The sequence below is a fragment of the Phacochoerus africanus genome, chromosome 14 (genome assembly GCF_016906955.1).
Source record: "Phacochoerus africanus isolate WHEZ1 chromosome 14, ROS_Pafr_v1, whole genome shotgun sequence".
NCBI lineage: Eukaryota > Metazoa > Chordata > Mammalia > Artiodactyla > Suidae > Phacochoerus > Phacochoerus africanus.
In genome coordinates, this window is record NC_062557.1 from 58,461,967 (window position 1) to 58,475,801 (window position 13,835).

Here is a 13,835-nt window from a genome sequence, read left to right on the forward strand (position 1 = left end):
TGTCTTTCTCTGCCCAACTCATCCCACTTAGCATGACGTCCTCCAGGTCCATCCATGTTGTTGCACGTGGCGGAGTTCCTTCTTTCTCATGGCCGAACAGCGTCCCGTGGTGTAGAGACCACGTCTGCTGCAGCTGGTCATCTGTTGATGGACACTTGGCTGGTTTCAGTGTCTTGCTGCTGTGAACATGCTGCACTGACAATGGGGGCACACGTATCTCATTTCCTTTGGGTATATACCTGGAGAGAGGGGTTGCAGGGTTGTATGGTAGTTCTATTTTTAATTTTTTGAGGACCCCTTTATACACTAGAGTTCTCTTTGAGAACCTCAAAGAGGTTTTCTCCATGGGAGTCACATCTAATAAATGCTGTTGACTGTGTAAGAAGTCAAAACAAAAAGACTTCTGAGTCATGAAATTAAAGTTAATCATCTTGGAGTTCCCACTGTGGTGCAGCAGAAACGAATCCAACGAGTATCCATGAGAATGCGGGTGCGATCCCTGGCCTCAGTCAGTAGGTCGGGGGTCCGGCGCGGCCGTGAACTGTGGTGTCGGTCGCAGACACAGCTCAGATCCCGCATTGCTGTGGCTCTGGCGTAGGCTGGTGGCTACAGCTCTGATTCGACCCCTAGCCTGAGAACCTCCATAGGCCGCAGGTGCGGCCCTAAAAAGCAAAATGTAAATAAATAAATAAAGTTTATAATCTTGTGTGTGAAAGAAATAACTTTTAGGAAAATAACTATATTTTCCAAAAGAAAAAATATAGCGAGAAGAGTGGCACGGTTTCGGTTTTGTGGGCCCCTTTGGTGTGTGGTCGGCATGGTAGGAGAGAGCTGGCATCCCCCGTCTGTGGCTTCTGCCCTCCGTCTCTTGCCACAGGTGGTTGTGGTTGAAGTCCGCAGAGTACGTGTAGCATCACGCCCATATGTCCTTGAAAAAGCAGGCCTCGCAGAGCCCCTGAAAGGGCCCGCCGGGCCGCCTCCACACTCTGAGAAATGCCCTTGGAAGCTTCCTATGCGAATCCCCGCTCGCTCGTTGATTTAATGTTGTACAGCGAAGTGACTCGGTCATACATATATATATACATTGTTTTTTTATAGTCTTTTCCATTATGGTTTATCCCGGGAGGTTGGATACAGTTCCCTGTGCTACACAGCAGGACCTTGTCTTTTGTCTATTCTAAATGTGGTTGTTTGCGTCTACTCACCCTGAACCCGCCGTGCACCTCACTCCCTCCCCCTCCTGCTCATTTTTTGAAAGCGTACCCCTCCCCCTTAGCCCATCATCTCTCTTCCTGCTGGAGTGAATCCCCAAACCTGGTTCTGCGAGTTCAAGTTACATGGTGGTTACATGCTGGCCCTTGACCCCCTTGGTCCCACGCCAGTGACACTGTACCTGCCAAGCTGCCCACTGTGGTGACTAGTGCACAGCTACTGACAGTCCCAAGTTTCCTGAGGGGACCCGTCTGCATGAGCACTTCCTGGAGGGGATGCCATTTAGATTCATAATGAGGAAGCTAGGATCCTTCCCACTGCCCAGAATTGGCAAGGTGGGCCAGCACCTCCAGGGCCAAGGCTGTGCCGGGGGCCTGGGTCGGCGGGAGTGGGGGGGGGCGGGGAGCGTGGCGCTATGGACTTTATTCTTCCACTCCCCCCACCCCTGCCCCACATGCAGCCTTCTGGTCCCCCTTGGGCACGTTGGTCACATCACTGCAGTCGTGACACACTTGTCCCCAGTAAATGGGCTTTTGGTGGAAGACATGCAGAGGGCACTGAGGACGCCGGAAGTGGCCTAAGGTCCTGGGGCATGAGAGGTGTCCTAAAGCCACACAAGCATTCCGTGGTCCGAGGTGGGTTCAACGTAAAGAACTACAACGGTGAAAAGTGCGGAAGCCTCTCCCCACTCCCTGTCTGGTTTTCCCTGTCACCACTTCTCGGCAAGCTGGAGCCCTGCGACCTTGGGGAGCCCCACCCCAGCTGGAATTCGCAGCAGGTGGCGGCCATGACTCACAGTTACCCGTGAGCAGGGCCACGCCTGCTTCCTGGGGAGACCCTCCCTATCCCCTCCTTCCTCCCACCCCCTGCCCCCTCCCCAGCAGCAATGACTTGACCACAGACAACGGCCACCAGAGCGATGGAGCACTGTGGGCAGGCTGGGTGCCCAGAGTGACGGCAAGGACGGGGACCCGGCTTCAGGAAAGGACAGTGTCACCTTGCCCACCTGCCCAGTGCCCTGGGTTAGCAGCCAGGGTTTTCTTGGTCCTCGTGGGATGGGATGGCCTCTACTGGCCCGGAGAGGAGCACTGTGGGAAGATGGGGCGGGCAGGTAGGAACCCAAGAAACCACACAGCCACCCAGTCCAGGGGCTTCAGACTTTTCTTTGACTTTTCTTTTCTTTGAGCTATGTTTTCAAACACGAGCTGGGCCCCAAGCCTTGCCCACTCCTCGGGCCTCTCTCTTGGCGCTGTCAGCCCCGAGCGCGGTTTGGTGACTGCTAGTGTGGTCCACCTGCCCATTCCACAGGTGGGGAAACAGACCCCCAGAAGGACGAGCACCCACACATTTTCTGAGTCCCCCTCCTGCCTTCCCAGCCCCTCCTACCACACAGGGTGCAGTGCCGATGTTTGCACTTTGCTGGGGAACAGCTTGTGTCCCCACCCACGGCCCTGACACACCCTGCTGACCATGAGGCCGGCGTGGTCTGTATGCCATGCTTCCTGCGCTGCTTCCTGCGCTGCCCCAACTCCTGGGCTTTCCTAAAGAGAGGTCACTGGAGTTTCCATCGTGGCACAGCAGAAACGGATCTGACTAGGATCCATGAAGTTGCGGGTTCTATCCCTGGCCTCGCTCACCGGGTCAAGGATCCAGCATTGCCGTGAGCTGTGGTGTAGGTCGCAGAGGCTTGGATCCAGTATTGCTGTGGCTGTGGTGTAGGCTGGCATCTGCAGCTCCTATTCTCCTCCCAGCCTGGGAACCTCCATATGCCACGAGTGCAGCCCTAAAAAAAGACAGACAAAAGAAAAAAAAGAGACAGAGGTCACTGCTTTGGTTACATTCTCTAATGGGCTGGGATCCAAAAAGAAGTCAGGAACCTCTGCCTGGGGCGGGGTGGGGGCACACGGGAGAGGGGAGCCCACTGGCGATTCTCTTCCCTGCCAGGGCTTCACCTGTGACACCAGCTGATTCCTCTTGCCACCCCCCCACCCCCCGTGATGGACAGTCACCGTCCCCATTTTACAGGAAGCAGATGAAGTGGCACAGGTGGCTCCCTCTGGCTGAGGGTCCGGACTAGCGGAGTGGGGACAGAAGCCCACAGCAGGGTTGCCCCAGTTCTGCAGAGGCCCTGGGTCTTGGACTGCGGTGGCCGGCACTCTGAAGCCCCCCTCACCCACATCGGCAGCCAGAGGACCTGGCCCAGGGCACCGCCCCTGTCCCCGAGGCTCATTCCTGCCCAATGGAAACAGAGCCCGAGACTGGCCCCTCGGTGCCCTCAGCAGAGCTTGAGACCCATTCCTTCCAACGGGGGCAGAGGGCAGGTAGGGGCCAAAGCTCCCAGAACCATCATGGGTGGGACCCTGCTGGGGGCATGGGCTCCTGAGGCCCCTCCAGGCATGCCAGCAAAGCTATTTTTTCCTTTGCCAAACCACAGGGCAGCAGCCTGCCACACAGCCCTCGCAGCTCCGGCTCAGGTAGAAGCCCCCGACTCTGCCTGAAATTCTTATTTATTTATTTATTTATTTATTTATTTATTTATTTCTGTCTTTTTGCCATTTCTTGGGCCGCTCCCGTGGCACGTGGAGGTTCCCAGGCTAGGGGTCCAATCGGAGCTGTAGCTGCCAGCCTACGCCAGAGCCAGAGCAACGCCAGATCCGAGCCGCGTCTACAACCTACACCACAACTCACAGCAACGCCGGATCCTTAACCCACTGAGCAAGGGCAGGGATCGAACCCGCAACCTCATGGTTCCTAGTCACATTCGTTAACCACTGCGCCACGACGGGAACTCCTGAAATTCTTTTTTAAACATCTTCGTTACATGTGATTTATTTTTCTTTCAGTGTTATCGAGATACAACTGACACAGAGCACAAAGTTTCAGGTGTACAGCATAAGGCCTTGATCTACAAAGATTCCCATAATATTTGCAGCAACAGCAATACTAATTACATGTTTAGTTAACATTCATCATCTCACGTAGTTAGAAAAATAATGTTTTCTTCCTTGTGATGAGAACTTTTAGGATCTGCTCCCTTCACGGCTCCCAACACAGCAGCAGCAGGGCTGACTGTGGTCACCAGTCCTACAGTCCATCCCTGAGATTCTGAGAGTTTAAAAAACTCAGCGGCTCTGGGCCTCAGTTCCCTCCACTGTAAACTGGGAGGAATGAGGCCCAGCCTGCCTGCTTTCAGGGATTTCTAAGAATCGCATGGGAAAGGCACTTAGAAAAGTTCAACATAACTCACCCAAATGACAGGGAGCCAGTGCCAGCTGGGGCTCATCTGTCATCCCATGTTCCCTGTACCCAGGTCGCTGGACCCAGGGAACCTGCGCTGGGAGCCCTCCTCCTGGGCTGTGATGGGGCAGCGCATGTGCAGCTTGGGGGCCCAGGGCACCTAGGGTGCGGGGGTCCCCAGGAGGGATGCTCTTGTTCCTTCCTGCTCTGTGCCAGGCCCCAAGCTCGGGGAAAACCACAGCTTCCGCCAAGGACAACAGAAACCAGGGAGGTGGTTTGAGAAGAGTCAGGGCATACCCAAGGAGCTCCCTGGTGGCTCAATAGGTTAAGGACATGATGTGGTCACTGCTATGGTACAGGTTCCATCCCTGTACCCTGGAGCTTCCTCATGTCATGGGCAAAGCCAACAAAAACCAGCCATACCTAAGCTCTTCCAGATGCAGAGGGCATGTTTAGTCCAACACTCTGGGCAGGAAACCGTCTTTCTTTACTTCTCTAAAGCAATTAAATGTTTGAAGCTCACATTCAAGCTTAGTCATGTGGGGGGGGGGCTGCCCCTTTCCTGGGGTTGGACAAGAATCTTGGGGTCTTACTTGGTCTAGAACATTTGGAGTAGGGCCCTTGGAATCAGGACTCCAACGGGCACCACTCTTGGCCAAGCCTGTGGGGTCCCTTGCTGATGGGCAGGGGTCTCTGCTAATGGTCGTGCCTCCTAGCTTTGTCCCTCCCCAGACTTGGGGAGCCCCTGCCCCACTCTGTGTGCCCTGCCTCCATGCTCCCTCCCCTCCTCTTAGGAAGACCCCAGCTGACACCAAGGAGGCCTGATGGGGTTTTCTTCTGGGAGCCTGGCAGCTTCTCACAACCCAGAGACCTCACATCCCCTGCAAGATAAAAGAACCCTGAGGTCACGTCCTTTATAAAAGCAGCAGTGAAAATGAGCTCCGATGCAAGAAGAAAAAAAAAAAATAGCACTATGTGGTCCTGTCACAAAGCAGAGGAGTTTTACGATCCTGCTGTTAGCAGATTTTGTCCTGGATGGAGAAGCAGCCTCCAGCACGTGGCCAGCCTCCTCCTCCTCCTTGGCTTCATCCTGGGGGACTGGACAGGAGATGGCTGGGGGCTGTCTTGCCTGCCCCCCCCCCGAGCCAGTTCTGTAGAGGCTCTCTGTGCAGGGCTCTGCAGGAGGCTGACCCGCCCCCAGGGGCTGCTCTGGGCATGTCGGGTGACCTTTAGGTTGCAGGGCCTGGCTGACTTCCGGGCGTCCTTCATCTTGCAGGACCTGGGCATGGAGTCGACCTCGCTGGATGACGTTCTGTACCGCTACGCCAGCTTCCGGAACCTGGTGGACCCCATCACACATGACCTCATCATCAGCCTGGCCCGCTACATCCACTGCCCCAAGCCGGTAGGGCAGCTGTGATCTGGGCCAGCTGGGGCTGGGTGGGAGACGGGCACCTTCCTGGGCAAAACGGCCCAGCGCGCGGGGTGGGGGACAGGTCAGCGCTGCCCAGGCTCCTTGGGCAGTCACGTGCCCACCGTGCCCCGAGGCCCAGCGTCTGTGGCTGCATGTTGGCACCCTCAGGATTGGTCTTATTTGGCTCACGGGGTGTATTAAATCTAGATCCATTGTCAACATGTAAAAATCAGAGTATTTCACACAATCCCCATTTGAGCGGCCCTTGAGAAATGGGAAGTTCCTCTTTTCTGTAGGCTTAGAGCTGAGTAGCCAGCCCTTTTGAGTTGTGTAGGTTGTTCAGAGGGGGCAGGGTGGGGGAGACAGGACACAGCTCAGATCCAGCCTTGTCTCTGCCCACCGGCCGAGGGCATGGGTGCAGGACAGGGGGCCCTAGAGATGGGCTCTGACTTCTTTGCGCTAAGGTGCTGTCTACGGGTAGCTGTGGCCCAGCAAGCTGCTGTTTGCCCCATCCCCACTCCTCCCCAGGTCTTCCTCTCGAGGCTGAGTGTCATCTTCCAGCCCCTGCTTTACCCCTGTCCACTTCCTGCCCGACCCTCCGGCAGCTGCCAGCCCTTCCTTCTGGCTCCTGGCCCAGGCTGGGCAGGAGGGGAGGGCCAGGATGGGGCAGCACCACACTTGGGCTTTTCTCTCTGTCTTGGTTTCTTCTCTCCCATCCCTCAATTTCCATCAGCTTTCAAAAGATGTGCTCCCTTGTAGCGGGAAGGAAGGGTCTGGAGGCCAGAGCAGGATCTAGGCTCAAAGCAAGAGATGGTTTCCGAGCTCACCCCACCCCTGGCCCCCCAGGGGCTGGGACCTTGCCCTGGGCGACGCTGCTGTCTGGGGCTTGGACTAGGCCTTCCCTCTGGCTTCGGGCTGTCTGGTGCCAAGACTCCAAGGTGTTGGGGACTGGCCGTGGGCTGGGACCCTGGGGTGAGGGGGGGGCAGGCGTGGGGCAGGTGGAGGGAGGCGGCAGAAGCAGGGATGCTGGGTGACAGTAGTGAGGGTGGGTGACTGGGAGCCCCAAGGCCTGGGGAGGAAGGACTGATGCAGGAGCCTCAGGGGACCGACGGGAGTATCTCATTCAGGTCACACCTGGCTGCAGGGGGAGCTGAGGCCTGACCACTGGAGGCCTGGCAGGTGCCAGAGCCCTGCCCTTTCTAGAGCAGGGACTTAGTTGCCTACGGGTGTGAGGGGTGACAGATTCAGGGCGCTCAGAGCAGCTAGTAGGAGAGGAGTATTTTTATGTTCGTCTTAAGCTGAGAAAGACAAAGTTCAGGTGGGGAAGTGACATGCCCAGGTAAGGACAGGTGTGGTTTGGGCCAGGTGCTGGGCAGTGCAGGCTGATGCCCCAGGGGTAGACCGCTGGCTCGTCAGTGCTCCATGGGCTCACGGGGAGCAGCCCCAGCGCCTGCCTCCCTCCACGCAGGTGCCCACTGCCCGTGTTGACCCCGGGAGGCGGGCCGGGGCTGAAGCAAGGGGTGGGCAGAGGAGTCCTGCGCTGGTCGGGGGGGCTGAGCACTGGTTGTAGGTGGTTTTCCTCAGGCTACTGTATGAGATTACCACCGACTGGGTGGCTTGTAAACCACAGGCTCTTACCACTCAGAGTTCTGGAGGCCGCAGGTCCAGATCAGGGTGTTAGCCCAGTCGGGTTCCCATGAGGGCCCCCTTCCTGGCGTGTAGACAGCCAGCCGCCTTCTCCTTGTGGCCTCACGTGGCAGAAAGAAAGGGAACTAGCACCCTGGCTCCTTCTTATAACCCTCACGACCTCCTCTGATCCTCAGCGCCCCCAAAGGCCCCCCTCAGACACCCTCACACGGGTGGAGTGGGGAGTGCAAACACTCGGTCGGTGCAGGGGGCCCGCTCGCTCAGGTCGCTGAGCAGGCTGAACTTTGTCTTCCCGACTCTGAGGTGGGCACAGCCCCACCCTCTCCTCTAGGGCCAATCTGGGAGGTCAGCGAGGTAATTTACAGGCAGCATGGGTGTGTGTCTGGCATGGCTGAGCGTCCCACGCACAGAAGCCGAGGTGTAACCGGGCTGTTGGCACCAGCCACGTGCCAGGCAGGGTGCTCAGACCTAGCAGGTCAGTTGTGGGACACGGAGGCAAGGAAGACACTGCCTGAGGCCGCGGCCCCTGTGGGCTCGGAGTCTTGGAAGTCAGCAGGCTGGCGTCCGGCCCAGATTTCCAGAGGCAGCCAGCATGGGCTCCGCCCTGCTGGAGACCCAGGGCCCAGCCAGCGTCCTCCCATCCCAAGGCCATGAGGCAGGAGAGGCCCTTGGGAAGGATTCTCCCAGCTGTGGCTGAGGCCAGAGCGGGAGGTCCAGCTACATGGTCCCCAGGCCGGTGATGGAGCAGCCCCTGCGCGCACTCCTGCTGTGTGAGCCGGCTCAGGGCCGGCCGTGACCTGCTGCTCTGACCTCTTTGATCTGAGGATTTCACATCAGGGCAAGTGTGAGCCAAGAGGTGGTAGACAGACACCAGCTGTTGGGAGGGGTCCTCCCTTCTCTGTTAGACGGGACGAAGGTCATAGCCCTTCCTGTCATCTCCTGGAGGTACCCCTTCCCACTGCTGAGAATGAGTCCTGCCTATTTTCCCAGCCTACCAGAAGCTGTTTCCTGCATCCCTGCTGGGTGTGCACCAAGGCCCTAGAAGGGGGGCGGGTGCCGTGCCTGCTTGAAGAGGGGGAACAGGCAAAACCCCATCCCGCCCAGGACTGTGTGCTGATGAATCCTGGACCTATGTCTGCAGCTCAAAAGCCACCCTGTTTCCGCCAGGATTTCCCTAAGTCACTACCCTGACCCCCAGAGCTCGCCCCCCCCCAGCCCACATCAGCACAGGTCATCTAGAGGGAAGTTTATTATTTTGATTTTTTTTTTGTCTTTTTGTCTTTTCTAGGGCCATACCCACGGCATATGGAGGTTCCCAGGTTAGGGGTCGAATCGGAGCTGTAGCCCGCCGGCCTACACCACAGCCACAGCAACACGGGACCCGAGCCGCATCTGCGACCTGCACCACAGCTCATGGCAACGCCAGATCCTTAACCCACTGAGCAAGGCCAAGGATCGAACCTGCGTCCTCATGGAGACTGGTCGGGTTTGTCACCACTGAGCCATGCCGGGAACCCCCATTGTGAATTTTTAAGAGGGTTTAATAAGGAAATATTTCCGGGGTGGTGGGCAGGGTAAAGGGAACAGACTGGGGCCGCTGAGACACCCAAAGACTCGCAGCAGGATGTTGTCACCGTGGGAGAAGCCGGGGGTAGAAGCTGCATTGCTGGAGCCCTCAGGAGAACGCCTCCCTCGGAACCGCGTTATACTTTCTACTGCTGCAAAAAAAAGCACCCCAGAGCCACAGATGTTCGTCCTTGTCCTGCCTCCATAGGTCAGGAGATCAGGAGCGGCGTGGGCAGTTGTGGTTTGGGGCTCTGACAGTGGCCGCGCGCACCTGCAGGCTGGACCGGGCTTTGCAGGACGGGCTTCCAGGGCGACGCAGCTCATGGTTGTTGGCAGGAGGCCCCAGCTCTGCGCCCCAGGACCCGGCCACAGGACTGCTTGAGCTTCCCCACCTCGGGGCAGCTGGCTTATCCCGGCGGGGGTGACCCTAGAGAACAAGGGAGAAGTCACAGTGTTCTCTATGAGCCAGGCTCAGACATCCTGTATTGTCACAACTGCTGTCATCTGTTGATGGCCCAAGCCGCCCTGAGCAGTGTGGAAGGAGGTACCCAGGGCCCAGCGTCCATGGGGCTATCGTGGAGGGAATGCGAAGAGTTAATCCTGGCCTTTTCTTTCCTGCCCTGTGAACTCCCTGCCCTTAGCTGGCACGGCTGGAAGCTGGAGGCGCAGGTTCGGGTGCTGTTAGAGCTCAGCCTTCACAGCAGGGAGAACTGGGAGTGGATGGAGAGGGCTCAGCAGAAAACCCACATGCCTCGGTGCAGAGCAGTGGAGGCTGTGCTTGTTTGAGTCCTGGGGGGTGAACGGCAGGGGTCCGTCAGAGGGACACTGACCCGCCCCAGGGGCCTGCAGGTCGGCTGTGAGCATGTCTCCTGATGGGTCAGCAAGTCCCTCAGGCAGGGTCTCCAGGGCCTCCGGCCAGGGGCACTGAACAGGTGCCGAGTCACCCCGACTCACCCCACCCCCCTTCCTTTCCCACGGGTGGAAGGAAGAGCTGCTGGGAGCAGATTCCATAACTGTTTTGGAGCGTCCGGTGTGGGTTAAGCCTCTGTTGCAAGTAACAGAAGCCCACGCGGGCGGCCTGAGGCCTGGAAGATTTCTCCTTCCCACCCTGTGGGGGCTGTGGGGCCCAGAGGCAGCCGCGCTTGGAAGAGGCACTAGAACCTCGGACAGCAGCACAGACATCCCCCGCACCGTGCCCCCTGCCTCACTCTCCGTCCCCTCATCCCAGCCACGTGGCTCCCGAGTGGATTTGTCAGGGTGCAGCCCCCAAAAGTCGGGGTGTGTCTCGTCTCAAGTTGGGATTCCACTGGCCGCTTCTGGCCCAATCAGCTGTGGCTTGGGAGCGGGGTCTGGTGGTGCAGAAGGACTGCGGGCGCTGTGGCTTTCAGAACAAGAGGAGAGGGACCAGCATCTCCCCCCCACCCCCCGCCGCCTCCTCTCTCCCCTTCCTCCTCCTCCACCCCTGGGCCCGTCCTGCTTCCTCCCATTCCTGCAGCAGGAGGCGTAGGGGAGGCTTCCAAACTGATGGAGGTGGGAACACTTGGGTGGGCTGGCTTGAGGCTTTTCTTGTTGCCCATGAGAGAGGCACCTTGAACTAAACTTCGGGAGATGTCACCAGCCGAGGGCAGAGCGGAGCCCAACCTCAGAGCCACTGGGAGGTTTGACCCTGATGCCATCGCCTCCGCGTCCTGGTGCCTCCGTCCTCGCACTTGTAGAGCTGTGTTAGAGGAGCATCTGTTCCATGACTGTGAGTTACAGGATTGTGATGCGCTCATGCAGGGGACGAGAATATAACTCGATACATGTTAGCTGTTTAGTCCAGACAAGCCCTCACAGCTGAGGACCTTCGCCCACGTTTGGTCCCAAGCCTGCTCTGTTAAGCGACCGCATCTTCTGTCCCTGTTTAGTAAAGGAGGAAACGGGTCAATCCCGGGTCTCGCCCTGCGCGCGGCTGCCCCCTGGTGGCAGTGCCAGTGCACTGCGGCGGCTGCTCTGCAGCCTCTTTTCCTGTTTTTCACCTCCGGGAGTGGGGGGGAGGGCAGAGGGAGAGACTGGGACCCACGATTTTGGGATCCCTAGGAAGTGGTGAGGAGGAGCTCATTTCTCAGCTTTGGGAAGCTGGTCACCTGTCCGGGTGGTCCCAGGAGTGATGCTGGGCCGACCACCGCATCCCACCCACTGGTCCTTTTTGTCTTTGAAGTGTGTCCACTTGGAGTTCCTGCTGTGGTGCAGCGGGTTAAGAATCCGATTGCAGCAGTAGGGGTCGCTGCAGAGGCGCAGGTTCAATCCTTGGCCCGGTGCAGTGAGTTAAAGAAAGTATCTGGCGTTACCACGGCTGTGGTATAGGTCACAGTTGCAGCTCCTATTCAGTTCCTAGCCCAGGAATTTCCATATGCCTTAGGTTCAGCCATTTTAAAAAATGAAAACATTTTAAGAATTGCTGTTGTGGCTCAGCGGAAACGAACCCAACTAGTATTCATGAGGACTTGGGTTTGATCCCTGGCCTTGCCAGTGGGTTAAGGGTCCAGCGTTGCCATGAGCTGTGGTGTAGGTCACAGACGTGGCTGGGACCCTGTGTTTCTGTGCTGTGGCGTAGGCTGGCAGCTGCAGCTCCAATTCCATCCCTAGCCTGGGAACCTCCATGTGCTGCACCTGTGGCCCTGAAAAGCAAAACCAAACCAAACCAAACTTTTTTTAATTTAAAAAGATACAACTTGGAAGGGAGGGAGGAAGGAATGAAGATAGATAGTCCGTCTGGTGACAGGGGAGTCACCTGGGGTAGCTTTAAAACTCTCCCGTGCCCAAGCTGCACATCTGTCGCTGGGGGTGGCCCAGGCCCGGTGTTCACTAAAACTCTAGGTGATTCTGGCGTGCGAGGGTCTCAAGTGCAGATCTGTGTCTTGAGATGTGCCAACCCTGTCCCTTCTCCCTTTGGCCTCCAGAGTCGGCCTTCGCCAGTACTGCGCCACTGCTCCCTGAGCCCCTGCTGGCCAGCCCCACCTCGATGGAGTCCCAGTGGCCTGCGTGGGCTGCCTGATCCTTCTCCTTGGCGCCCATGGCTCCGCTTTCTCCTCCATCTGTCCAGTGCGTCCTCCCCTGCCCCTCTGCTGTTTGGCCGTTCCCCCTGCCTTCCCACCCTGCTCATTCCCTGGCCAAGGGGTTTAGTCAGATGCTTGTCAGTGTGCCAAGTCCAGACCTATCCTGAGCCCCAGCCTCACAGATCCAGTCGTCTCTCCCAGCTGGAGGTCCCATAGGCCCCTCAAACGCCACGTGGCCTCATGTGAGCTGGTCACTCCCCCATCCTGTTCATCCTTCACAGATGAGGATCAGCGGCACAGAGAGGTCAAGTGACTTGCCCAAGGTTACACAGGAGGTGACAAAGCAAGAATTTGAATCCATGGAGTTTGGCTTCAAGTCCATGCTCTTAACCACTCAATATAGCATTTCCCACCTTATCCAGAGGGCTGCATTCCAAGACCTCCAGTGGGTGCTTTGAAGCTGCAGATAGTACCAACCCCTGTGAACACGGTGTTTTTCCTGTGCTAACGGGCGGGATACGCTGGACAAAGGGGCGATCTATGTCCCGGCCAGGACGGAGTGGGACAGCAGGAGCTTTCATCACACTTACTCAGAGGAGCACAGTTTTGAACTTAGGAGCTATGTATTTCTGGAATCCTCCGCTCAGTGTTTTCTGACTGAGGTTGACCACAGGTAACTGGAACCTTGCAAAGTAGGACAGGGAAGGGTGGGGGGGCCCTGTGTGCTGCCTCTGCCCTGGCAGAGTGATGATGCCGACGGGGGTGACCGAGCTGGCCTTCACCGAGCACCCAGGCTGTGCCGGGCGCCTTGCTCAGCACGGGCTTGGGTGATGGTTGACCTCAGCACATGGAGCCCAATGCAGTGGGTTTGCATTGGAGCCTGGCACTCCTGGCCTCGGCCCTTGGCCCTGGGCCATCTGGGGCGGGGGGGGCCACGTGGTCTGGGCCGCTCAGTTTCCAGGGCCTCGGGGACTCTGTTGAACTGACTTCTCCTGGGACAGTTGCAGTCCCTACAATCTCTGCTGCACCTTTAACCCCGTGTGTGTGTTTGCTGGGGCCACCGGGACAGATAGCTCCTAGACAGCAGAAATCTTTTCTCACAGTTCTGAGGCTGGTGATAAAGGCGTCGGCAGGGTAGGTTTCTCCTGAGGCCTCTCCTCGGCGTGCAGACGGCCGCTCTCTCCCCGTGTCCTCACATGTTCCCGCCCACCATCCATGTCCCTGTGCACGTCTGTTGTCAGCCCTTCTCAGGAGGCCACCCGTCACACGGGATTAGGGCCACCCCAGTGACCCCGTCTTTCCTTTCCTTTCCTCTTTGGAGGCCCTGTCTCCAAAGGCAGCCTCGTTCTGAGGGATCACTGGGGATCAGGTTTTAGTTTGACAATTTGGAGGGACACAAGTCAGGCCATGACACCCAGGGTCTCAAGCTCAAATGCTGACGGGCCAGGCGGGAGATGAGTGAACTGGGCTGGGAAAAACTTGGCTTTTCATTCTTTGATTTTCCCACTGCTGATGTGGGCAGAAGGTGTTTCACTTTCCTCTTTGCCGTGTGGACATTTGCTCGTGGTTGAATCCTCCACTCCTAGAGCAAGGGCCCAGTGGGTGTTTGTCAAGGGAGCAATCAGGACAGCTCTGGGCGTCCAGGACAGGTAGGGACCGTGGTGAACTCTGGCTAAGGGCTCAACCGTCACATCACCTGGAATCCAGACTTTTGCAGAAAT

The 13,835-nt window shown here is 57.7% G+C and overlaps 1 protein-coding gene across 1 annotated transcript in view; it reads left to right on the forward strand.

The window, feature by feature from the left end:
- Positions 1–13,835, forward strand: part of LRRC75A (leucine rich repeat containing 75A) — a 37,976-nt gene that overhangs the window by 20,698 nt on the left and 3,443 nt on the right. The window contains exon 2 of the mRNA XM_047759081.1: positions 5,726–5,854. Within this exon, the coding sequence (XP_047615037.1) occupies positions 5,726–5,854 (129 nt within the window). The remainder of the gene's footprint in view (positions 1–5,725; positions 5,855–13,835) is intronic.